This window comes from Takifugu rubripes, chromosome 15, assembly GCF_901000725.2.
Source record: "Takifugu rubripes chromosome 15, fTakRub1.2, whole genome shotgun sequence".
Classification (NCBI taxonomy): Eukaryota; Metazoa; Chordata; class Actinopteri; order Tetraodontiformes; family Tetraodontidae; genus Takifugu; species Takifugu rubripes.
The window spans coordinates 14,743,666-14,769,247 of NC_042299.1; the positions used below are offsets into that span (position 1 = coordinate 14,743,666).

Consider the following 25,582-nt stretch of genomic DNA (forward strand, 5'->3'; position numbering starts at 1 on the left):
TATTGTTGGATGAAGATAAAGAATCCATGAAGATGGAAGCAGCAAGACTGGATGGGTCTTGTTTTGTGACATGCTGATCAACGTGGAGGCTTAAGTCAAGTATCACACCTAAATGTCCAGCAGGGAGTTCTAGATGATTGTGAAGATTGATTTCAGGACGTGGACGAGGACAAATGATCAGTTACCTTTGGACACTGCAAAAGTCCTATCTAGAAGCTCGTTGACGTCCTTGATGCAAATCTTTCTGATCAATGATGTCAAAGGCTGCACTCAGGTTTACAAGATTTACGAGAAATTTCGTTTGTGGCTTTAAAGACGACTTATCTAAAGGCTACATTAAAATAAGGAGCACTAAAGTAAATGGCATGCCATATAAAAGAATGTAATAGATCTCCCACATAAAATTCAAACACGTGTCCTCCATCAGCTCCTTTTACACAAAAAACCTGCTGTTTATTTTTTGCATTGTTGGTGAATCTGTTATCGTTCTCATTTAAGTTTGTCGCCTTTTATGTGATCTTGTTAACTTTTTATCGGCAAAAGCGAACCACTGCGGACTTTGACCCTCCCGATAGCCCGGGCGTGTTTATGGCTCAACTTGTGGCTCAATGAACACAGCTCATTAAAATACAGGTTAAAGTTCAGAAAAGGACTGCAAACTTTTTTAAACACTGCAGAAAGACGAAAAAAAAAACATTAAAAGGTATGACTTTTAATGTTTATTCGATTTATGTTAGATTTTCCAAGTACAACAATAAATATTAAGAAGTTGCATTATACAGAGGATATAAATGTTTATCCTGTTTCTCCTCAAAACTAGAACAATCTTACAAAAACACAATGGAAACATCAAGTTGGTGCTTTTCACATGTACATTTAAAAAGAAGCAGGCTTGCTGCCCCCCCACATTGTTTCCTATGGTTCTGCTAACCACCTTCACTGGTTCTGACAGCTCGGACTCGTTCGCCTTCCAACGCACATTTCTGAATATTAAAGCCTAAAGGAAAAAGGAAACATCTCCAATATATTAAAAATGAAACACTATGTTGCAGAATCAGGCGGACAGAAAGCCGAGAGGTGACGTTTGAATCACTCCATACCCGGTGAAGCGAGGACAGGAGACCTACTGGAAGCACTGGCAGAAGAGGATAAAGCATTAGATGAGTCAGTTCGGGTGAGTCAAGCTCGGCCTTTGTGCTTCGACTGCGTTACCTTCATGATTCTCTGACATCGAGCGATAATAGCCAGAAGTATAGTCAGGAACACCACCACCAGCCCAGCTATCATGGGGAACAGTGGGAACTTGAAGGTCTTCTCTACAAATGAGGATAATGGCGAGGATGATTCATCCACGGATGTGTTGGTTACACACTGTGCTGATTATGGGCATTTTCAACCCAAACGTCTGGCTTTACAAAGGGGGGTTATGCAAACTGACCTGTTACCGTGACATAGAAGGTCTTGGTGTGTCGTCCATAGATGGCGTGAATAGCTGAACACTCATAGGTGCCTTCGTGTAAGCTTTTTACCGCTCTGCCGTTGGACAGCTTGGTGTTAAACCCGTCAGTGGTCTCCAGCAAACCCGTGGCCTCCAGATCCACATTAGTGTTATTAAAGGTCCAGGACACGGACTGGACTGGCGGATTGGCCCAAATGTCACACTGCAGCACCAGTGCCTCCTCTTTTTCTACCGTAATTTCCTCTGACCCAGAAAGCTGCGGGCCATCTGGGGGGGGGGGGATCACACTGCTGTTACACACATGCATATTATTGCTTTACATCAAACAGTAACAGCTAAAAGCCTTAATATTAAAGCTGTGCACTAAGTGTTCATTAAAGCTACCTGAACAGAGGGTCTCATTTGCCACCTGGTGGGAGGCTGCAGTTACGCAATTACCCCCCCCCCCCCTTCCCTAACAGTTTTGGGTTGATACTTCAAGACACTTCAAGGTTCAGTTAAAATTGCTGTTTTAAAATTTTAAAGAAATCTTTTAAAGTTCTTAACTGAACTTCTTGACTTGCATATTTCAATAGTTGTAAATTAGACACAAGCGCTTAAATGTTGAAACTTCCTGCTGCATCACGTATCAGAAGCTTTCTATTTTAGTTTTACTTTATTCAGCCAAATAAATGCTTTCATCTGCCTGTCCTCTTTCTTTTATGTGAGCCCAATTTCTGAATGAATCATATTTAGGAACTAGAGTGCTTCATCGGGTTTATTTTGCTCGCTTTGATTGCCCATAATAGATATTCCAAAAATTATTTTACCATCTTGGGATAGCATGTGTCATATTCAGAAACAACAGAAGTAAAATGAAAAGATTTCTGCATAAAAACAGACAGAAAGTATCTGCAAATCCAGCTGCTGGGATGACTAACTGAGACTTACATGTGACGTTCAGGGTGATCGAGTCTCTCAGTGAGGAGTTTTTACTCAGGTAGCAGGTGAATGTGGCGCCGTTGTCTGCCTGGATGACAGGGGTGATGCAAACGCTGCTGCGGCCTTCTGTGTTTCCTTCTTTTAGGCTGATACTGGCACCATTCCTCAGCCAGACCAAATTTTCATCTTGGTACGAGCTGCCATTAATGTGGCAAACCAGCGACACGGTCTTATTCAGCTCTGTCACTATAACGCCGTCGGTGCTGGTTCCCGGAGCCGTCTGGATCAGGACACCTTCGGGAAGAGCCAAAGACGGAGGGAGAAGGTTACGAGCCCTCGCCTGAATGCTTACTAAGGTTCATGATTTAATGACCAGAAGCTCTTACCTAACACCTGGGTTGTACAGGAGCACAGGAGCCAGTGGAGAAACACCTGTCTGAACATTGACTTCATGTCTCTGTGTTCTGAGACGCAAAATATCAGCAAAACGTGTTTCTGAAAATTTGTCACTGTAATCAGAGATTTCCAGAGGTTGTCTCACAGAAGGACTTCAAGGGTAGAAAAAAAAGTCTAGAAATTCACGCGCATGTCCGAGAAATAGCTGGGTTAATAGTAAACTCTGTAAATGAGCTTTAAATAACTGATTTGTCTCCACACAAGCAGCAGAAATGAAAAAGCACCAAAGACGTTCCACGTTCACAGGATGATGTTTTTACCTGATGAGAAGTTTTGCCTCTGTTCTCCTTCTTCCTGATGTTTCCTGCATAAATACGGCTCTTAAACGGTTTACAAGTGGGTGAGGACCTTTTTTATCATCCCTCTTTGTTTCTAATTGGGTTTCTCGTGCTTTTAGTTAACTGTTCCTGTCAACACCCTCTCAGATTACCACCCTCTGACATATTTTACTGTTTTCAAAAAAATCTCAAATGCTCATATAACATTTTTATTTGTTGGACGTTAACATTTATAGGCATTTTATAGGTTCTTCCTGTATTTCCTTCAAGATTATTGATGCTCTTAAGCTAATGCTTTGATGAAGCAGTGTATTTAAAAAAAGAAAACCTGAATTTTTGGTTGAGTTCTGTCAAGATAATTTTGTTTCTGAATATTTAAAACATTTATATTTACATTGAATTATAAAGCTCCTCACAGTGAAAAGCCAGCAGACAGCAGGAATTCTCCTCATCGGACCAGTCAGTTATTCCATGTTGCTCCTGCTGTTAAACCACTGAGCTGCAGCTCTTGGGATCAGTTCTCAGATCTGGTTTGTAATTTAAACGACACGTGCTTGATATTAAAGCTACTTCCTTCATACATGACATATGTAAAATAATGTATCAAATGTATTTGGTCTCACTGTGGTGTTTGGATTGTAAGTAACAATAACTACAAATATATGCAGTGTTTTTAAACAATATATTTTATCATATGCAGCTTTAATAGAATAAAATAATGCTATGCGTTTGCTCATATTTTACTAGTTAAAAGAAGAAAATTTAATCTATTTATAGTGTTAATATTTAGTCCAAAGCTGCTTTTACCTCCCACCACATACACAGTTAGCATTATCATGTACTGCCACAGTTGGTAGGGGTTAAAGTTCACGGTATTGGAATGTGCAGAGCTAAAGTGATAAACTGGAAGTAGCAGGACTCACTTAGATAATCAGCTCCTCTGTCCCACCAAACACAGAAACTCTTTAGCTGGAATGTGTAACCTGAAGGTGACGTCAAGGTGAGTGTTGTCTAATGTTAAATGAAATGATTTAGGCTAACATATTTCCTGTTATCTCTCATGTTGCAGCTTTTAATCTTTTTGTATTGTGCACAGAACAGCTTAGTTTAGTGGACTTTGTTTAATGCAGGGCCTTTAACTCTGTGTGTGTGTGTGTGTGTGCGCGCGCGCTTGTGTGTGTGTGTGAGAGCGTGCGCTTGTGTGTGTGTGTGAGAGCGTGCGCTTGTGTGTATGTGTTTGTGTGTATGAGTGTGTTTTGCGGAAGTGGTTTAAGTTTCTAAAACACCTGCAGAGCACTGTCAAGGTGCCCTTGAGCAATGTACCAAACCAAGAAATGCTCAACTAGGACCCTACAAAGAACTGGTGACTTGTCCCGGGGAGGACCCGTGCCTTTGCATATATTTCCTATAGTTTTTGCATATATTTCTAATGGTTTTTCATGTTTAGCCTATGCCTATATCACATTTTTTGAAAGGCATGTGCTTACAATTTACATAACAGAGCGCAATATGAATTTAAGTTGTAATTTACAATAGTGACCAGCGCTTTTTATGTGTGTTGGTACATTTACACAGGTGCTACACACGGTCGAAATCATGTGAAGGTTTTGATAGTAGCTACGAACAGATCTGAGCTACTAAAATGTTGATGAATGCCAGATTGACGTAAATGTACGTCTACAAACAGTTTAAACATATTCGCTCTGCCCAAATTTGATGAATGAGACCCAGTGATCAGTGCTCTGATCCTAAAGCAACCCTTTATAATTTGAAACCTATTGTATTGTGCGACTATATCAACTCACGTTAACTAACCTTGGCTGTCAGTTTGTGGATGTCTGGCTGAATGGATGTGAGCTGCAGAAAGTAATCCGGCTGAACATCCAATTATTTCCTCTGATTGGTCCTTCAAGCCGTAAGTGCTGTTGTATCACATGTAAATGTTGTATTACACACGGACAGTTTAAAGACTTCCAGCCCAACACTTGTGAATCCAATTGATAGGCACCCTCTTGAATACTTTAGATGACATTGTTTTGCTTTGATTATTGGTTTTGAATTGACGCTTCATTTTCTGTTTTCCTTGTGACACTTGGCAGCCACCACAGCATCTTGCAGGGCACAAAACAAGATGAAATATTCCCTCAGTTATGATCCCCCATTGATAATGAGATATGAGTTACATTCCAATACTTATGTGAGGGGTCGAAAAATGAGCTGACCCTCATCGTATTGAGTTAAGATGAGAGTAGAAGAACACTGAATTGGTTTGTATTTTTATTTATAAATGCGTTTTTATTTATTAAAAACCATTCTAATAAGTTTATTAAATTATTTCGATTCCTACCATATTTGTTTATTTTATATAGTCTCAGCGCCGGCCGGCAGTACCAACACCGTCCACCAGGGCGCCGGCTCACACATTGGGACTCACCGCTGTAGTGAGCGCCCAGTGTTTGTTTCACAGGTGTCAATAAAGCTTTTTTTAGACAAACCTCGAAGTCTCGGAGGGGCCAAAAGGTCGCGATAAGTGACGTAAACAAGGAGAAGAGGTTTAAATTCGTCTGGAATCACTCAGAGTGCTTGATCGAACTGTTTGTTTCTCGACACGCGGTGAAGGTTTTGCCGGTGTGTCGGTTGAGGAGGTGAGCTATGCTGTGGGTGAGGTGGTGGGCTTCGAGAGCGTGAAGTCGGCCTCCAGAATGAACAGCGCGGTGCTCATTTTCTTAGACGACGTGTCCAAGGTGGAGAGCGGCGTCTTCCTCAGGGACGCCTTCACCCCCGTTTATCCGCTGGTGAATCCGGCCAACAAAATCACACAACGCACCACCGTTAATTAAACACGACGACCTGTGTAAAGCTCTGTCCAAGTACGGACAGGTGGTCTCGCCGGTTCGAATGGTGCTGCTGGGATGCAAGTCCCTGAAGTTAAAGCACGTGGTGTGTCATCGGAGGCAGCTTTATATGGTCCTTAAAGACTCCGATGGTCACTTAATCTGACACTAAGGGTCAGAGGGCAATCAGGACCGAAAGTTTCTTCCCTGATTTGAATGGTTTTATAAGATCGGTAAATCGTTTTAAAAAGGAAAATGTCATTTCAGAGCAGGAGGTCTACAGACTCTAAAAGCTTGTCACCAAGGCCAAGAGTGCTCTGAAGACGTCAGCTAGTGTCTTTTTTTTTTTAAATGACGATGTCTATCCTATCCCGTTTTTATTTGTTCTCTCACTTTGTGGTTCATCATGAACATCAAGATCGGGACTCTTAATATAAACGGGTCTCGCTCTGATACCAAGCGAGCTTCCCTGTTTCAGCCGTGCTGGCTGACAAAACTGGAGGTTCTACGAATTCAAGAGACAGTGACGGAAACAATGGGGGGGGACTGGCCAGGCCAGGTCTTCCGCAGCCACAAACTGTCCAACAGTGCTGGGGTGGGAATCCTGATCTCCCTACACTTTAAGCCTCAGTCTGTGGAGTTGCACCACATTATTGATGGACACGTCTTAATGGAAAAGACTGTGTATGGAAAAGTGACACTGGTCTCGGCTGAGAGCAAGGCTCTGACTGGACTGATGGTGAGGGGACGGAACAGGCAGAGGCTGGAGCGCCAGTCCCGATCACACTGGAGGGCCAAACTAGCCCTGGGGAAAGAGGTTTGGCCTGAGTGGAGGAGCTTCGACAACCTCCTTCTCTCCAAGATGGTGGCTGACCTCCAGTGGAGGCTCGTTTATGGGATTTGACCTTTCTTTTTTCAGACCAACTGGTATAATTTGTCTTCCATCTATTCATTTACCTATTGTCAGTTTTCAAGCTGCTTTGTCCTATGATTTCCTGTTAATGTTGAACAAAATGGCAGAATAAAGATGTGATTAAATCTCCATCTCTCTCCATCTCTCTCTCACTTTCTCTGTATTACTTTAGAACATAAATCATTTTAGTTGCCGGGATCCTGCAGATCTAGATTCGGGGTCTGCTGCCGGGGAAAGCGTAGCATCGCTTTGAATGATGAATTTAAATGAATTCTTTATTAATATGTACTGGTACATTGGTGGAGACTTTCTGTTAACAATCTAATTGATAGGCCTATTAATAAAGTCACTCCCATGTGTGTAATGGGCTCACACTGGTAACCCCAATGAAAAATTACTTATTTAGATTCTCTCTCTCCACCCCTCTCTCCACCTCTCTCTCATCCCTCTCTCCATCCCTCTCTGCACCTCTCTCATCCCTCTCTTCTCCATCCCTCTCTCCATCTCTCTCTCACTTTCTCTGTATTACTTTAGAACTTAAATCATTTTAGTTGCCGGGATCCTGCAGATCTAGTGATGGAGTCGGGGTCTGCTGCTGGGGAAAGCGATGCTAAGAAGGACAACAGTGAACAAGACGATGGAGATGCAACCAGGTCCAAACTTCTCTGTCGGTGGCTGCCCCCCATGTACAGAGAGGAGTTGTACCAAACCATGAAGCTCACAGGACCACTGGTGAGTCCAGGACGACACTGCTGGGGAACCTGTTGTCTACGGAAGCGCTAGTATATAGAATGGCAGTAGCAATAATGATTACAGGAATAATCGCTGTCTAATATATGATAACAGGCAGAAACTACAGAAGCGTATTGCTGCCAACCATACAAGAAGTGCTTTGCTCAGTATCATGTTATAACTAGAAGCGATTACATTATCTCGGAATGAGCTATGTTTTCACGTAATAACGTTTTATCCCCCATTAAACAAGTTAGAAGTGAAATGGTTTTCTACCGCTATCAAGTGAGGCGCATTTTCTGGCCAAATCAGCCGCTCGGTGTTTTGGGATGCGCCGCTAATTCTGGTATTACGGTAAAACGGCAACAGTGCTGGTTGCCTAGACAACTACTAACTACCACTTTCTCTGATTAAGTTTGGACTAGTTATGTTTTGAGTACAACCTTGATTACTCAAATAGAGGGTGAGAAGTGATCAATGAAGCCATAATTCTTCCCTTATGCTTTCAGTTTCATGTCTTTTTTGCTTTGGAAAAAAGAACGTTATGATTTAACAACATCTTAAAATTATGTGAAAGTTTCTCGTTCTAACATAATACTGAGCATTGACTTTTTTGTATGTGTGGTAGCAATACGCTTCCGTAGTTATCCGCTTGTTGTCCTATATTATACAGCTATTCCTTCTGTCGTCATTATTGCTTTTATCATATCATTATATATAATACGATATATATAATACTATGATTGTGAAAACGTCAGGTGGGACTAAATGCTGACCGACGGAGAAAGTGAGATGGACGGTACTTTAAAACTAAACCTGACCGATGCCTTTATCAATGACAGTCAGGAACCTTCTGATATCTTCTTCTTGTTACAGACGATATGTCGGCTTCTGGAAATCTCCATAAAGTTTGTGACCAGCGTGTTCTGTGGTCACATTGGAAGTGCTCAGCTGGGTGGCTTTACTCTGGCCTTAGCAGTACTGATATTCTTTACCTTTCTGTAAATTTATCTGAGGAGAATCAAACAGCAAAAGTTACCTGTTGTCACCTGATTTACTTCCAGGCCATTAATGTTAGCACAGTTTCGATGGGCTTTGGACTTGTAAGGGCGTGCGACACCTTCATTTCCCAGGTGAGTTGAACCCATTTAACCCATTGAACTTCTGTAATGAGTTTGACTCAGTTCCTGTTGCTATCACTCACTATTGACAGACGTTTGGAGGTCAGAACATGAAACGTGTTGGAGTCATCGTCCAGAGGAGCTCGCTGATCCTGTTCCTGTTTTGTTTGCTCTCTTGGGCTGTTCTCCTCAACTTTTCCAACATAATGCTCCTGTTGCACCAGGATGAGAAGTTAGTGAGGTAAATTGACATGAAACACTTAATTTATTGTTGCTTCAACCGTTTGTGACATTTGAATTTTCTCTGTTTGAAAACCCACCAGAATTGCCAACGTTTACGTGGTTGCGTATCTACCAGCTATTCCGGTGAGGTCAATGTTTGCTCTGTATTAATGCGCCAGTAATTGGTGCCATAAGAAAGCAAATGTCAAATATTCACATCTCCAAAATAATCAATAAATGAATGACACAATCGGAGTTAAAAAAAAAGGTGATCACTGATTCTGCTTATTACACAGGCAGTGCTGCTGCGTGAATTGCAGTCTTCCTACCTGCAAAACCAAGTAAGGGAACAGAGAGCTTCACCTGCCTGGAATATCAGCTCTATTGACCAGTGATTCACTGAAAGGGATTCTTTTTTTGCTGTAGCCAACGTGTCCACATTAGCTGTTCTATGTCCAGTGCGTATGAATAAAGATGCACATTAGCATGTTAGTGTATTTAGAAATGAAAGTAAATGATAGTGGGGCTCTGACTAACTTCTATTTCTGTCTGTCTGCCAGGGGATCACTTTGCCTCAGATGTTCTGCTCCATGGCCACAAATGTATTTAACGTGATATCAAACTACGTTTTAATCTACAGCCTCCAGTTGGGCGGCACGTAAGTGTGTTCTCACATTGTGTATTTAATCACAGACGAATATATAACATCTAATCCTTAGGAAGAAAGAAAAAGAAAACTCTGCTAGCCTCCATTCCACGTCTCAAATCTTGATTGCTGTATGCAGTTTGAAAAGGTTTTTTTTGTAATGGTTGTGAAATATTCAAGAGATGTCATTTTAGATTTTAAGATGAGCTGTTTTATGAAATAAGACGTTTATTTTGATCTGCTCCCCCCAGAGCACTCAGAGCACCGCTTCATTTACATTCATCAGTGCTGACGTACTTCCTAATGCAGCCGATCTTCAGAGCAACATGGATTCTCATTTATTGTAACGAGGCGTGTGTGTCTGCAGAGGTTCCTCGATCACAAACAGCCTCTCTGATATCGTCTCCTGTCTGCTGTTGTTTGGCTTCATAAGATGGAAAAAGCTCCATGTGGAGACGTGGGACGGTGAGTTAGAGGCAGCAACAGCAAAAGAATGTGAACTATTGAGGGTGGGCATCCAGAGCCGACTGTACTTTGATCTAAATCAAACTCCTCAGGCTGGTCCATGGAGTGTCTCCAAGAGTGGGGGGCCTACATGAAGCTGGCGGTTCCCTGTGCACTCGTGGTGTGCTTTGACTGGTGGATATTTGAGATTTTATCCGTAATGGCTGGTTAGTGCTCTTTGTTTCTCATAATCATTGAAAAATACGAATCATTTCCTGTAGTTTTGTATCAGTGTTGCTGTTTTAATTGAAGTTATTGCCGGCATCCAATGTAATTAGTTGTGCTAAACATAACATAAATTCGTACAATTTTTTTTACTACCGTATTGGCCTAAACATTAGACGACCCCCTCTTTTTCAAGACTCAAGTTTGAAAAAAGACTATTTTCTGTTATCTCTTCTCTTATTTTCTTCTCTTTTCTTTCTTACCGCTATTTTTTTTTCTTCTTCTTCGTGCTACCGCTATTTTTTTTCTTCTTCTTCGTGACAGGGGTTCGCTTTGGCCTGGGAAGTTAAGTTCAGCATTCGCTTTAAAGATATCTGGCGCCATCTAGCGTTGTGAATGGGTATAATGTCTAGACCCCGAATGTAAGACGACCCCCACTTTTTTAGTCTTATTTCAATGCAAAAAACACCGTCTTATATTCGGGCCAATACGGTATTTTGCTAAATTCAAGATATTTGGGTGATATAAAAGACACAGCATTAACCCTGTGGTCTTTAATTTGTGAAGGAGCTGTGAAAGCCTAAAACAGGCCTGAACTCTGACCTTTGTTTTACCAGGAGTGTTTGGAGAAACTCTTATTGCAGCTCAACATGTGCTGTATCAAATAGCAACTGTAACAGCAATGGTATGAATCATTCATAATCATTATTTTTTAAATGCTAACATTTAATGCTACTACACATGTGTCTCTGCTGCTGGGTCCCTGCAGGTTCCGACAGCCACCAGTGCAGCTGCTTGTGTACGTGTGGGGAATGCGCTGGGGGCCGGTGACACTGAGAGAGCTGTAGTCAGTGGAAAAATGGTTCTGCTTTTCGTAGGTACTCTTGTTATTATTATTATTAGAAGTAGAAGCAGCATCTTAGTTGTAAATCCAGAGTAGTTCAGTGTCAAACGTAGTAACACAACTGGGTTTTATCTAAAGGAACGATTGCTGTGGTTCAGGGCATCATCATCGCTGTAATCAAGCCGTACGTCGGATACATATTCACCTCTGACCAGTGAGTTTCCAACAACCACATATCACTCCTCCATCATTCTCAAGCAACTGAATGATGATGCTTCTCCACTGCAGAAATATTGTGGCGACTGTCTCGCACATCCTCACTCTCAACATCTTTGCTGGGTTCTTTGAAGCACTCCTGGTAAGTGGAGCAAATTATTTTATGTGGCCATTTTATGAACCAAACCTGTGCTTTTTTGTCTGATTCCACATGGTCTGATTGTGTATTCCTGCAGCTTGCCTCCACAGGGATCTGTCTGGGATCAGGACTGCAGGCAATTGTTGCCTTCGCCAACATGATCTGTTACTACGTCATCGGTCTGGCAGTGGGAGCATCTCTGATGTTTGTTGCACAGCTGAGTTTATTCGGTAAAGTTTTCTTTCATAATCTATCGCTGGATGTCTCACTATTGATGCACGACTCTCTGCAGCCCTCAGAAGCATCGGCCTCTTTACGCCGATCCTAAAGGGCTGGTGAACGTATCCATCCGCATGAGCTAGTGCCACCTACCTTAAATATCTTGTGTGGATGGTACCACCCCAATAAATGCAAGGAATGGAAGAAAAGAGAGCCCTCAGTCCAGAGAGCATGGAGACTCTGGGCATGCACACATGACACACATGCACACGCATGCACAGTGACTCCAGATGTTAAGATGTTTGACGTGTTTCTAGCTTTTACCTTGTAATTACTATGCTATAAAGATACATTGCACAGTAATTTATCGTCTCCCCAGCATGAGCTGTCCTTCATTTAGGGTGTTTCTGTGTCTCCTGTCAGGTCTGTGGGCGGGTGTCTGGACTGGAATATTGCTGGAGTCGCTCTTCTTTCTTGGTTTGTTCTACAAAATCGACTGGAAGAAAATCACCAAGAAGGTAATGTTTTTATCATCGAGCATCAGCATCACTGAAAAATATGATCTACTTGAGATAAATTAGTCCTACTGGTTAACTGGAACAAACTACAAAAACACACCAGAATTTAAAAGCATCATTTTTCTTGTGCTGCATTTTTAGGCTCAGAAGCGAGCTGGAGTTCCAGCCGAGGGGGCTCCTGTGAGTGTAGCTCAGGGTGACGGGGTGGTGCCTGACTCTGACTGCCAAAACACAGTACGCACATGCAGAAAACATCCGATTGGTTCGTTATAATTGTGTCATTGTTGAGTCATTGAGTGTTTAACTTTTGTACCCTTGTATTGTGAAGGCCGACTGTGACAGTGTGGGAGTTCGTAGGGCTGAGGGATACACTCTGGTCAGCACCCAGGAGCTGAAAGTTTACCAGGAGGATGAAGGCAACAACGCAGACGCAGGCCCGCCTGACGGAGACGCCGAGCAGAGCAACACCGGCAGCCGACCCAACGCGCCGCTCTCTGTCCCTCAGCTGCTGCTGCGACGGGGGCTGGCTGTCTTGGTTGTAGTTCTCATTTTGGTTCTGGGAGTCGCTCTTCATGTTGCGTTCCCCGTACCTGAGCCCACTATCCTGTTACTGGCCAACGGTACCATGTCTGAGAATAAAACTCTGCCTCTACACCACTGAGTGTGTGGGACGTCGCTCTGACCCACAAGGTCAGCAGAGCTTTGGCTGAAAGACACTTTGCTCAAGTCAGTTTTCTCCTAAAAACAGTAGGAGGTGTTTTGATATTTCAATGACATCAGCGGCCCACGTTGACCATTATCTTAACTTTTTTTTTGTTTTCATGCAACATTAAAAAAATGGATGAATCTATGCATCTATTTACTGAATCTCTTTCAAGATGCCCTTTTCGTTAAAAAAAGCTTTTTGAATGATGTGCCACCAATTGTAGCAAATAAACTACAACTGGTAACTTAGATACTGTATTTCCGCAATGTCTGTGTTCCCTTTGAATTACCCACCCTCTGTTTTATTTGTCATTGTTTCTAAAAACCAAAAGCAAAACCCAAAAAACTTTTCCACACTCAAAGAACATTTTTATTTGGTGGATGTTAAACATTTATGGCTGTGTTTGGGAAAATTCACATTTTATTGCTATTTTACAGGTTTTTCCGGAATTTTCTTCAAAGTTAATGTTTCTTCAATGCCCTTAAGCTGGCTAAAATTGAATCTATTCATCGTGTTAATATTTAGTCCAAAGCTGCTTTTACCTCCCACCACATACACAGTGAGCAATATCATGTACTGCCACAGTTGGTAGGGGTTAAAGGTCACTGTGTTGCAATGTGCAGAGCTGAAGTGATAAACTGGAAGTAGCAGGACTCAGACAATCAGCTCCTCTGTCCCACCAAACACAAAAACTTTTTAGCTGGAATATGTCACCTGAAGGTGACGTGAAAGTCAGTGTCGTCTTAATGTGCCGTCAAATCATATGAGCTGCCATATTGCCAGTTATCATGTTTCACTTTGTAACCTTTGTGTGTTAAGGGATGTGGTCCTGTGTGCACATGTGTGTGCAATTATTTTTGACCATTAGTGTTATTATCTAAGTCACCAAACTGGTTTTTTGTGTCATGTTTCTTTTTTTCTATTTATTCTAGCCTGACTGTAGGAAAGCTGTTATAAATTTGCAGTACTTAACGTTCTGTTGGCACCAGAGTTTCGGTGGAGTTTCTTCTCCTGCATGTTGAGTGTTTGTGGAATTTTGTGCGCGTTGCGGCATGGGAAACGTGTAAATGACAAATGTAAGTAGAGTTGATCTATTTTATAACTACAGTTAATGCAACCTGGAGATTGTTATTTTGTTTTTCTGTGTAGCGTTTCTCTGTTGGCTTTTGCTCAGGTAGCCAAGTTGATTGTTAACTTGTGCATGCTTGCAAAGCAACCTATACACATGATTTATATAATAACAATTTTTTATTATTATTATTATTAATTGACATGTCTGATCTGTTAGTTGATTTATGATTCAAGGAATTTATGTCCTGATTTATGTTGTTATTCCTTCTTGTTAATTGGAGATGTTTATAATTTCATTATATGAATGTCAGTTTGTTTGTTATTGTTTGTTTATTAGTATGCCATATGCTGTTAAATTGTGTTTTCAGAACCATGTTCTTCAAGCACCTAGAAACAATTTTGATTGTAACAGACACTATATAAATAAAGATTGATTGATTGAAACAAAGCCTTTATAAGCCTAAACTGCCTCTCAGACTCTCTAGCCAGAGCCTCAGAGAGTCACTGACTTTATTCGGCACAGACCTCTTGTTCATGGTCCTCTGGGACGAATACAGCTCCTCCACAATGCTATGGGTTCAACGGAGTTTGACGTCACTCACCAGGATGTCACAGAGAGGCATGTTCGTCCAAAGAGCAAGCAACTTCTACCTCACTACCAAAGTGACTATAAGAACCTCAACAACCAGATGAACCTCCAAAAGAACTAGCCCCTCCCTTTCCACAATGAGCTTGCAATTCGAGGGCCCAAAGTACAACGCCTACAACACAAGTCACAACAGGCCTGTGAAACACTGACTAAATGTCTTGACAGGCAGAGAAGAATCATGAATAAAGAGGAGAAGCTTCAGCTAGCCAAGCTAATTAACTCATTACTTCAGGAGCAAGGAAAAAAGGGACTTGTAGTGGCGTCACCCGGGAGCTGTCAGTCTCTACCTGAAGTGATTGCTCCACCCCTTTATGACCATCCAGGCACAGTCCACTATCATTCCCTCCTTTAGGGCTGGTAGAGCTGTACGACCTGAACACATAGCTTCCATGTGCTACCCATCCGTCCATCCATCCATCCATCCATCCTCTACCTCTTATCCGGGGTCGGGTCGCGGCGGCAGCAGCCTAAGAAGAGAAGCCCAGACTTCCCTCTCCCCAGCTACTTGCTCCAGCTCGTCCGGGGGGATCCCCAGGCGTTCCCAGACCAGTTTAGAGACATAGTCTCTCCAACGTGTCCTGAGTCTTCCCGGGGGCCTCCTACCGGAGGGACATGTCCTGAACACCTCACCAGGGGGCATCCTGACTAGATGCCCAAGCCACCCCATCTGGCTCCTCTCAACGCGGAGGAGCAGCGACTCTACTCCGAGCTCCTCCCGGATGGCAGAGCTTCTCACCCTATCTCTAAGGGAGAGCCCAGCCACCCTACGGAGGAAGCTCATTTTGGCCGCTTGTACTCGTGATCTTGTTCTTTCGGTCATTACCCAAAGCTCATGACGATAGGTGAGGGTAGGAATGAAGATCGACCGGTAAATTGAGAGCTTCGCCTTTTAACTCAGCTCTTTCTTCACCACTACGGACCGGTGCAGAGTCCGCATTACTGCGGATGCCGCACCGATCCGCCTGTCGATCTCCTGCTCCATTCTTCCCTCACTCGTGAACAAGACCCCGAGGTACTTGAACTCCTCCACTTGGGGCAGGATCTCCTCCTTGACCCGGACAAGGCACTCCACCTTTTTCTGGTTGAGAACCATGGCCTTGGATTTGGAGGTGCTGATTTTCATCCCAGCCGCTTCACATGCGGCGGTGAACCGATCCAGTGATAGTTGGAGGTCACGGGCCATGACGCCAACAAGACCACATCATCCGCAAAAAGCAGTGACACGATCCTGAGGTCACCAAACCGGACCCCCTCAACACCATGACTGCACCTAGAAATTCTGTCCATAAAAATTGCTACCCAGGTCCCACAACATTCCACAGCAGGACTGGCATGCCTAGACCACTTCAAGGTGCCCAGTAATTCACACAAAGCTAAGGCCTATATGTATGACACACACCCTTACACTGCTGCATTGGAGGCCCTGTAAGGTAAGTACTGCCAACCACAGCAGCTTGTCCCTGTCAGAGCTAGGTGCCATTTTCAACACGCCTGCTATCAAGTTCAGTGTCTCTGAAGCTTGTGACTCATTTACCCTCTCTATTTAATGTTGTGGGGGAGTATTTGGGACCGTTGAAGGACTAAATGGATACAAGTTGAACCTTGGGGTCGTCAGACCTGATTTACACCTTCACTGACCTGGAAGTCTGGCTTCAAATGAAGTCATAAGCTAAGTGCCTCTCAAGTTTAGCTGCTGCACTCTATCATCATTAGGAGCCTAAGCTAGTCAAGAAGGACTGTATCACCCACTATTGAGAGGAGACCACAACTATCCTTTTCAATGCTTTAGAGCCCTAGCCCTAACCCATCAGAGACTCCTCATTGCAAGTCTAAGCCATACTGTCGTCACATTGAGAACATGGATCACTTATCACAAAGATCAATTATTAGATATTGCGGCACCACTTAGGTTGTAAAATGGATCAGAGGACTGCAAACGACAGTAATTTGAATCCCTCCTGCAGGATGTGCAAGGAACTGCACCTCGCCATTCTACACGACTCCATCCAGCAGACCCAAACCTGCATCAACATGGTGACCATGCCAAATGCAACTGATCACAACATGTGACGCTAAATGTCATCAAGGTTATCCTACAGAATGATGACCCACTTTGGAAACCTACATGTCCCACACTAGAGCTCAGTATAAAGTCTGGTTCTCCCTCAAGCAGTGTGGTAACTGAACCTCTGTGGATGACCAAAGACTCTTGACCTACAGACAATTCAGCAGAATGTCAAACAGCCCCAGGGCAGTTTTGTCTCCTTTGAACATTCTCCAATGTGTACACTTTCCCACTTTCCACCAGGCCTTCACTGTTGAAGGTCTGAGCCTTGTTGAACACTCCTACCTAGTGGCGGCACTACAGCAGAGGGCACCTCAGAGGTCTGCCCTTAGTACCAATCAACCATGCTCACCCACTGCTCCTAATAGGTTCAGATATGCAATACCTTTGGTCCCCATACAGCCAGTCTGGGTAGCTAGACCAGGTGGTCTTAATGATGTTTGTACTCAACTAGGTGGGTCACTTCAGGGTCCTACATCCTACATCTACCTTCACAATTTTTCTGCATCCCCACTGTGTCCCCTGCTACTGAGCTCTTCATGAATGTTGAGTCCCAGTGGTACACTACCCCTCTAGTTAGGTGGGCTACTGCTACTCCACTTCATGCAACAAAGGAAGCTGTGTGACCTTGCAGCCATAGTATAGAGGGAAGACTTGCCACAGACCTGAACAGAGCAGAGGTCCACTCTAACAAGATATGGACTTGAAAACTTGAAAAGGCTGGTTATGCGGTAAAGGTGCCCCCCTGAAGAAGACAACTTGACTGCAGAGTCCTGGTTCCTCACCATGTACTGAAGCATAATGATAAGGAAATGATTGTTTTTAACTACTTTCAATGCCAAGGTCTGTCTCCAAGCATTGTCTCCCCTAGACCTGCTTTGGACCATGGACACTACTTTGCTCTGTGTCCATGTTGGGTTCAAAATGAAATGGCAGTGAGCAGGGATATAAAGGGCATGTTTCAGCACATCTGCCTGCTGCCCACTGACAAACGAGTGCAACGCTTCATCTTGAGGCATATGGAGAGAAAGCAGGAGCCTAGTATTTATGAGTAAGCTCTGTCCTTCAAACAGATCTTACAATGGCCATACAATGGATTGTCCTATGGGCTTACTCCAACCATGGTATTCTACTGGATCAAATCATAGTCCTGAAGATGTAAGGTCTCTGTGGGGACATGAGATGCAGAGTTCCAGTACCTGACTGAGCCTGACAGTTGGATATGTGAGCCTCATTTGAGGTTTGGCCCTGGGCAAGCTGACAAGTCCGCAGCGTTGACATCAATGTCCAGAGTTTCTCCACTGACCTCAGGATGAGTGGCCTACAATGCTCCCCTCTGATTCTCAGTCCGATGACAGCGAGCTAAGCAAGTCTGGTAGGGTTGGTAATGTGACTATCCTCCCAGCTCCCTGTTGTTGAAGATTTCGCTTCATGAAAGAAGCTCATAGAAGCTACAATGAGGGTCCTTCATTGAGCTGCAGATCCCCAGATCCCAAATCAGCCTTGTGAAGCTCAGCTAGACGAGATGAAGCCCAGCTAGACTGATTAGATCAAAGCTCTCAAGTTTGGCAGGACCAGTTCCCTGTCTGCGGAGTACGATGAAGCTACAGTTCTTCTCAGGGTTGGCGATTGACTTTGCAGAGCTGAGGATTTGGCCATTGATGCTACTCACCCACTAGTCTTGGATCCACATCTTCCTTTGATGGAACTGCTCATCCTAGACTATGACTGCACTCTTTTACACCCCGGACCAGAGTTGGTACTTGCTGAGTTGCAAAGGAAATTCTAGGTTCTGCTGGATAGACAAGCTATTTTCAAACATCAACACTCCTGCCGAGGATGTCACCTGTGGCGAGCCAAGCCTGACCTGCTCAAGATGGCCGACCGTCCACCATCTCACATCTACTCATTCCCTGATGAGACAAAGGCTCTCGAGTCAGGCCAGCCCTTTACTGTGTTCACCTTCCCCTCCTGATATGCCGAATTCTGCCCAGTCTTGTCTTTAAAGCTGTGATTATCTTCAGTCCTGAGTCTCAGACATTCAGGCTTCCAAATGTCCTCCAGAACAAATTTGAACTACTGGTAGTCAGGAGGCTATGTAGAACTGTGTATTTATTCGTGACTCTGTGAGCACAAGCTGAATTGTTTATTAATATGTACTGGTACATTGGTGGAGACTTTCTGTTAACAATCTAATTGATAGGCCTATTAATAAGGTCACTCCCATGTGTGTAATGGGCTCTCTCTCATCCCTCTCTTCTCCATACGTCTCTCCATCTCTCTCTCACTTTCTCTGTATTACTTTAGAACTTAAATCATTTTAGTTGCCGGGATCCTGCAGATCTAGTGATGGAGTCGGGGTCTGCTGCTGGGGAAAGCAATGCTAAGAAGGACAACAGTGAACAAGACGATGGAGATGCAACCAGCTCCAAACTTCTCTGTCGGTGGCTGCCCCCCATGTACAGAGAGGAGTTGTACCAAACCATGAAGCTCACAGGACCACTGGTGAGTCCAGGACGACACTGCTGAGGAAACTGTTCGGGAGTTATCTGGTTCCTATTATATATTATACAGCTATTACCACTGTTGTTACAGGCGATACATCGGCTCCTGGAATTCGCCTCCAAGTTTGTTACCAGCGTGTTCTGTGGTCACATCGGAAATGCAGAGCTGGCTGGCTTTGCTCTTGCCTCTGCAGTACTGATATTCTTTTCCGTTCTTTCTGTACCTGCCCCTAAATTGCTGCAAATGTGTAATCCCTGTGTTAATCCCAGGACCACAATACGTTTGTTCATAGAACAGTCATCATAATCTTGGCCTCGTTGAGGTTGACTCTATTGTTAAAGGTGCAGCAGCATCACTGTGAAATGCACTTGATGCTGTTGCACCCTAAAAAATAAAATAGCCAATCAGAGAATGGATGACTAACGGCCGGCTGGATAAATAATTAAGTCAAAATTATAATTTGATTGAATGTGATGCAAAACAATAACAATCTATCAAATCACCAATAAAACCTGCAGCTGATGAAGCAACAAGATTTATCTGAGGAGAATCAAACAGCAAAAGTTACCTGTTGTCACCTGATTTACTTCCAGGCCATTAATGTTACCACAGTTGCGATGGGCTTTGGACTTGTAAACGCGTGCGACACCTTCATTTCCCAGGTGAGTTGAACCCATTTAACCCATTTAACTTCTGTAATGAGTTTGACTCAGTTCCTGTTGCTATCACTCACTATTGACAGACGTTTGGAGGTCAGAACATGAAACGTGTTGGAGTCATCGTCCAGAGGAGCTCGCTGATCCTGTTCCTGTTTTGTTTTCTCTGTTGGGCTGTTCTCCTCAACTTTTCCAACATAATGCTCCTGTTGCACCAGGATGAGAAGTTAGTGAGGTAAATTGACATGAAACACTTAATTTATTGTTGCTTCAACCGTTTGTGACATTTGAATGTTCTCTGTTTGAAAACCCGCCAGAATTGCCAACGTTTACGTGGTTGCGTATCTACCAGCTATTCCGGTGAGGTCAATGTTTGCTCTGTATTAATGTGCCAGTAATTGGTGCCATAAGAAAGCAAATGTCAAATATTCACATCTCCAAAATAATCAATAAATGAATGACACAATCGGAGTTAAAAAAAAAAGGTGATCACTGATTCTGCTTATTACACAGGCAGTGCTGCTGCGTGAATTGCAGTCTTCCTACCTGCAAAACCAAGTAAGGGAACAGAGAGCTTCACCTGCCTGGAATATCAGCTCTATTGACCAGTGATTCACTGAAAGGGATTTTTTTTTTTGCTGTAGCCAAAGTGTCCACATTAGCTGTTCTATGTCCAGTGCGTATGAATAAAGATGCACATTAGCATGTTAGTGTATTTAGAAATGAAAGTAAATGATAGTGGGGCTCTGACTAACTTCTATTTCTGTCTGTCTGCCAGGGGATCACTTTGCCTCAGATGTTCTGCTCCATGGCCACAAATGTATTTAACGTGATATCAAACTACGTTTTAATCTACAGCCTCCAGTTGGGCGGCACGTAAGTGTGTTCTCACATTGTGTATTTAATCACAGACGAATATATAACATCTAATCCTTAGGAAGAAAGAAAAAGAAAACTCTGCTAGCCTCCATTCCACGTCTCAAATCTTGATTGCTGTATGCAGTTTGAAAAGTTTTCTTTTGTAATGGTGAAATATTCAAGAGATATCATATTAGATTTTAAGATGAGCTGTTTTATGAAATGAGATGTTTATTTTGTGGTCTGATCTGCTCCACCCAGAGCACTCAGAGCACCGCTTCATTTAAATTCATCAGTGCTGACGTACTTCCTAATGCAGCCGATCTTCAGAGCAACATGGATTCTCATTTATTGTAACGAGGCGTGTGTGTCTGCAGAGGTTCCGCGATCACAAACAGCCTCTGTGATATCGTCTCCTGTCTGCTGTTGTTTGGCTTCATAAGATGGAAAAAGCTCCATGTGGAGACGTGGGACGGTGAGTTAGAGGCAGCAACAGCAAAAGAATGTGAACTATTGAGGGTGGGCATCCAGAGCCGACTGTACGTTGATCTAAATCAAACTCCTCAGGCTGGTCCATGGAGTGTCTCCAAGAGTGGGGGGCCTACATGAAGCTGGCGGTTCCCTGTGCACTCGTGGTGTGCTTTGACTGGTGGATGTTTGAGATTTTATCCGTCTTGGCTGGTTAGTGCTCTTTGTTTCTCACAATCATTGAAAAATACGAATCATTTCCTGTAGTTTTGTTTCAGTGTCGCTGTTTTAATTGAAGTTATTGCTGGCATCATATTTACTTAGTTGGGCTAAACATAACATAAATTTATACAATTTTTATGCTATTTTGCTAAATTCAAGATATTTGGGTGATATAAAAGACACAGCATTAACCCTGTGGTCTTTAATTTGTGAAGGAGCTGTGAAAGCCTAAAACAGGCCTGAACTCTGACCTTTGTTTTACCAGGAGTGTTTGGAGAAGCTGTTCTTGCAGCTCAACATGTGCTGTATCAAATCACATTTGTAACATCAATGGTATGAATCATTCATGATCATTATTTGTTGAATGCTAACATTTAATGCTACTACACACGTGTCTCTGCTGCTGGGTCCCTGCAGGTTCCGGTAGCCACCAGTGCAGCTGCTTGTGTACGTGTGGGGAATGCGCTGGGGGCCGGTGACACTGAGAGAGCTGTAGTCAGTGGAAAAGTGGCTCTGCTTTCCGCAGGTACTCTTGTTATTATTATTATTAGAAGTAGAAGCAGCATCTTAGTTGTAAATCCAGAGTAGTTCAGTGTCAAACGTAGTAACACAACTGGGTTTTATCTAAAGGAACGGTTGCTGTGGTTCAGGGCATCATCATCGCTGTAATCAAGCCGTACGTCGGATACATATTCACCTCTGACCAGTGAGTTTCCAACAACCACATATCACTCCTCCATCATTCTCAAGCAACTGAATGATGATGCTTCTCCACTGCAGAAATATTGTGGCGACTGTCTCGCAGATCCTCACTCTCAACATCTTTGCTGTGTTCTTTGATGCACTCCTGGTAAGTGGAGCAAATTATTTTATTTGGCCATTTTATGAACCAAACCTGTGCTTTTTTGTCTGATTCCACATGGTCTGATTGTGTATTCCTGCAGTTTGTCTCCACAGGGATCTGTCTGGGATCAGGACTGCAGGCAATTGTTGCCTTCGCCAACATGATCTGTTACTACGTCATCGGTCTGGCAGTGGGAGCATCTCTGATGTTTGTTGCACAGCTGAGTTTATTCGGTAAAGTTTTCTTTAATAATCTATCGCTGGATGTCTCACTATTGATGCACGACTCTCTGCAGCCCTCAGAAGCATCGGCCTCTTTACGCCGATCCTAAAGGGCTGGTGAACGTATCCATCCGCGTGAGCTAGTGCCACCTACCTTAAATATCTTGTGTGGATGGTACCACCCCAATAAATGCAAGGAATGGAAGAAAAGAGAGTCCTCAGTCCAGAGAGCATGGAGACTCTGGACATGCATCCTGCTGACACACATGCACACGCATGCACAGTGACTCCAGATGTTAAGATGTTTGACGGGTTTCTAGCTTTTATGTTGTAATTACTATGCTATAAAGATACATTGCACAGTAATTTATCACCTGTTCCACATAAAGATAGAATAAAATGTGTTTTATCTCTTCAGTGCTCCTCTCACCAGCATGAGCTGTCCTTCATTTAGGGAGTTTTTCTGTCTCCTGTCAGGTCTGTGGGCGGGTGTCTGGACTGGAATATTGCTGGAGTCGCTCTTCTTTCTTGGTTTGTTCTACAAAATGGACTGGAAGAAAATCACCAAGAAGGTAATATTTTTATCATTGAGCATCAGCATCACTGAAAAATATGATCTACTTGGGTTAATTAGTCCTACTGGTTAACTGGAACAAACTACAAAAACACACCAGAATTTAAAAGCATCATTTTTCTTGTGCTGCGTTTTTAGGCTCAGAAGCGAGCTGGAGTTCCAGCCGAGGGGGCTCCTGTGAGTGTAGCTCAGGGTGACGGGGTGGTGCCTGACTCTGACTGCCAAAACACAGTACGCACATGCAGAAAACATCCGATTGGTTTGTTATAATTGTGTCATTGTTGAGTCATTGAGGGTTTAACTTTTGTACCCTTGTATTGTGAAGGCCGACTGTGACAGTGTGGGAGTTCCTAAAGCTGAGGGATACACTCTGGTCAGCACCCAGGAGCTGAAAGTTTACCAGGAGGATGAAGGCAACAACGCAGACGCAGGCCCGCCTGACGGAGACGCCGAGCAGAGCAACATCGGCAGCCGACCCAACGCGCCGCTCTCTGTCCCTCAGCTGCTGTTGCGACGGGGGCTGGCTGTCTTGGTTGTAGTTCTCATTTTGGTTCTGGGAGTCGCACTTCATGTTGCGTTCCCCGTACCTGAGCCCACTATCCTGTTACTGGCCAACGGTACCATGTCTGAGAATAAAACTCTGCCTCTACACCACTGAGTGTGTGGGACGTCGCTCTGACCCACAAGGTCAGCAGAGCTTTGGCTGAAAGACACTTGTTTCTAAAAACCAAAAGCAAAACCAAAAAAACTTTTCCACACTCAAAGAACATTTTTATTTGATGGACGTTAAACATTTATGGCTGTGTTTGGGAAAATTCACATTTTATTGCCATTTTACAGGTGTTTCTGGAATTTTCTTCAAAGTTATCAATGCCCTTAATCTCCATCCATACATCCTCTACTCTTTCCGGGGTCGGGTCGCGGGGGCAGCAGCCTAAGAAGAGAAGCCCAGACTTCCCTCTCCCCAGCTACTTGCTCCAGCTCGTCCGGGGGGATCCCCAGGCGTTCCCAGACCAGTCGAGAGACATAGTCTCTCCAACGTGTCCTGGGTCTTCCCGGGAGCCTCCTGCCGGAGGGACATGCCCTGAACACCTCACCAGGGAGGCGTCCAGGGGGCATCCTGACTAGATGCCCAAGCCACCTCATCTGGCTCCTCTCAACGCAGAGGAGCAGCGGCTCTATTCCGAGCTTCTCCCGGATGGCAGAGCTTCTCACCCTATCTCTAAGGGAGAGCCCAGCCACCCTACGGAGGAAGCTCATTTCAGCCGCTTGTACCCGTGATCTTGTTCTTTCCGTCATGACACAAAGCTCATGACCATAGGTGAGGGTAGGAATGAAGATCGACCGGTAAATCGAGAGCTTCACCTTTTAACTCAGCTCTTTCTTCACCACTACGGACCGGTGCAGAGTCCGCATTACTGCGGACGCCGCACCGATCCGCCTGTCGATCTCCTGCTCCATTCTTCCCTCATTCATGAACAAGACCCGAGTTACTTGAACTCCTCCACTTGGGGCAGGATCTCCTCCTTGACCTGGAGAAGGCACTCCACCTTTTTCCGGTTGAGAACCATGGCCCCGATTTTGGAGGTGCTGATTTTCATCCCAGCCGCTTCACACGCGGCGGCGAACCGATCCAGAGATCGTTGGAGGTCACGGGCCGATGACGCCAACAGAACCACATCATCTGCAAAGAGCAGAGACCCGATCCTGAGGTCACCAAACCGGACCCCCTCAACACCATGACTGCACCTAGAAATTCTGTCCATAAAAGTCACGAACAGAATCGGTGACAAAGGGCAGCACTGGCGGAGACCAACCCTCACCGGCAACGAGTTCGACTTCCTGTCAGCAATGTGGACCAAACTCTGACACCGATCGTACAGGGAGCGGACGGCCCGTATCAGGGGGCCCGACACCTCATACTCTCGGAGAACCCCCCACAGGACCCCCCGAGGGACACGGTCGAATGCCTTCTCCAAGTCCACAAAACACATGTTGACTGGTTGGGCAAACTCCCATGCACCCTCGAAGACCCTGCTGAGGGTGTAGAGCTGGTCCACCGTTCCACGTCCAGGACGAAAACCACATTGCTCCTCCTGAATCCAAGGTTCGACTATCCAGCGGACCCTCCTCTCCAGTACCCCTGAATAGACCTTACCAGGGAGGCTGAGGAGTGTGGTCCCCCTATAGTTGGAACACACCCTCCGGTCCCCCTTCTTAAATAGAGGGACTACCACCCCGGTCTGCTAATCCAGCGGCGCCGCCCCCGATGTCCACGCGATGTTGCAGAGTCGAGTCAACCACGGCAGCCCTACAACATGCAGAGCCTTAAGGAACTCCAGGCGGATCTCATCCACCACCGGGGCCTTGCCACCGAGGAGTTTTTTGACTACCTCGGCAACTTCAGCCCCGGAGATATGAGAGCCTGTCCCCAGGTCCCCAGGCCCTGCTTCCTCACTGGAAGGCTTGTTGGTGGGATTGAGGAGGTCCTCAAAGTATTCCTTCCACCAATCCTCAACATCCCGATTTGAGTTCAGCAGCACACCATCACCACTA

The 25,582-nt window shown here is 44.3% G+C and overlaps 3 protein-coding genes across 4 annotated transcripts; 2 read left to right on the plus strand and 1 right to left on the minus strand.

Moving 5' to 3' along the window:
* Positions 1-691: 691 nt before the first annotated feature.
* tmigd1 (transmembrane and immunoglobulin domain containing 1) lies at positions 692-2,903 on the minus strand. Its single transcript, XM_011611643.2, has 6 exons — positions 2,767-2,903; positions 2,390-2,674; positions 1,439-1,726; positions 1,213-1,316; positions 1,101-1,135; positions 692-997 (listed from the first exon to the last, which is right to left on the minus strand). Exons 1-5 carry the CDS (start codon positions 2,831-2,833, stop codon positions 1,124-1,126), a joined length of 756 nt encoding a protein of 251 aa, XP_011609945.1. The 5' UTR covers positions 2,834-2,903; the 3' UTR covers positions 692-997; positions 1,101-1,123.
* Positions 2,838-13,140, plus strand: LOC105417499 (multidrug and toxin extrusion protein 1-like). Its single transcript, XM_029848670.1, has 18 exons — positions 2,838-4,114; positions 7,396-7,593; positions 8,470-8,571; positions 8,658-8,726; positions 8,807-8,955; positions 9,038-9,080; positions 9,233-9,277; positions 9,497-9,594; positions 9,950-10,047; positions 10,140-10,253; positions 10,869-10,936; positions 11,021-11,129; positions 11,234-11,309; positions 11,384-11,453; positions 11,548-11,680; positions 12,093-12,187; positions 12,329-12,421; positions 12,516-13,140. Exons 2-18 carry the CDS (start codon positions 7,438-7,440, stop codon positions 12,846-12,848), a joined length of 1,851 nt encoding a protein of 616 aa, XP_029704530.1. The 5' UTR covers positions 2,838-4,114; positions 7,396-7,437; the 3' UTR covers positions 12,849-13,140.
* Positions 13,141-18,996: 5,856 nt separating this feature from the next.
* On the plus strand, positions 18,997-23,876 carry LOC101061763 (multidrug and toxin extrusion protein 1-like). Of its 2 annotated transcripts, none has more exons than XM_029848667.1 (17): positions 18,997-19,183; positions 19,274-19,375; positions 19,777-19,845; positions 19,926-20,074; positions 20,157-20,199; positions 20,353-20,397; positions 20,618-20,715; positions 21,075-21,172; positions 21,265-21,378; positions 21,653-21,720; positions 21,805-21,913; positions 22,018-22,093; positions 22,168-22,237; positions 22,332-22,464; positions 22,930-23,024; positions 23,165-23,257; positions 23,352-23,876. In XM_029848667.1, exons 1-17 carry the CDS (start codon positions 19,028-19,030, stop codon positions 23,682-23,684), a joined length of 1,851 nt encoding a protein of 616 aa, XP_029704527.1. In that variant the 5' UTR covers positions 18,997-19,027; the 3' UTR covers positions 23,685-23,876. The 2 variants fall into 2 exon arrangements, with proteins under 2 accessions (XP_029704527.1, XP_029704528.1); XM_029848668.1 differs by having other exon boundaries at positions 21,141-21,172.
* Positions 23,877-25,582: the final 1,706 nt, after the last annotated feature.

Excerpts from the sequence above, each read along its gene's own strand:
- LOC105417499 (XM_029848670.1), top strand. The coding sequence starts at position 7,438 with ATGGAGTCGGGGTCTGCTGCTGGGGAAAGCGATGCTAAGAAGGACAAC. Across the intron at positions 8,572-8,657 it reads GCTTTACTCTGGCCTTAGCA|GCCATTAATGTTAGCACAGT; the intron begins GTACTGATATTC and ends ATTTACTTCCAG. Across the intron at positions 9,081-9,232 it reads CGTATCTACCAGCTATTCCG|GCAGTGCTGCTGCGTGAATT; the intron begins GTGAGGTCAATG and ends CTTATTACACAG.
- LOC101061763 (XM_029848667.1), top strand. The coding sequence starts at position 19,028 with ATGGAGTCGGGGTCTGCTGCTGGGGAAAGCAATGCTAAGAAGGACAAC. Across the intron at positions 21,173-21,264 it reads CCATGTGGAGACGTGGGACG|GCTGGTCCATGGAGTGTCTC; the intron begins GTGAGTTAGAGG and ends CAAACTCCTCAG. Across the intron at positions 21,721-21,804 it reads TCACATTTGTAACATCAATG|GTTCCGGTAGCCACCAGTGC; the intron begins GTATGAATCATT and ends GGGTCCCTGCAG.
- tmigd1 (XM_011611643.2), bottom strand. The coding sequence starts at position 2,833 with ATGAAGTCAATGTTCAGACAGGTGTTTCTCCACTGGCTCCTGTGCTCC. Across the intron at positions 2,675-2,766 it reads CTGTACAACCCAGGTGTTAG|GTGTCCTGATCCAGACGGCT; the intron begins GTAAGAGCTTCT and ends CTCTTCCCGAAG. Across the intron at positions 1,727-2,389 it reads GATCACCCTGAACGTCACAT|ATGGCCCGCAGCTTTCTGGG; the intron begins GTAAGTCTCAGT and ends CCCCCCCCCCAG.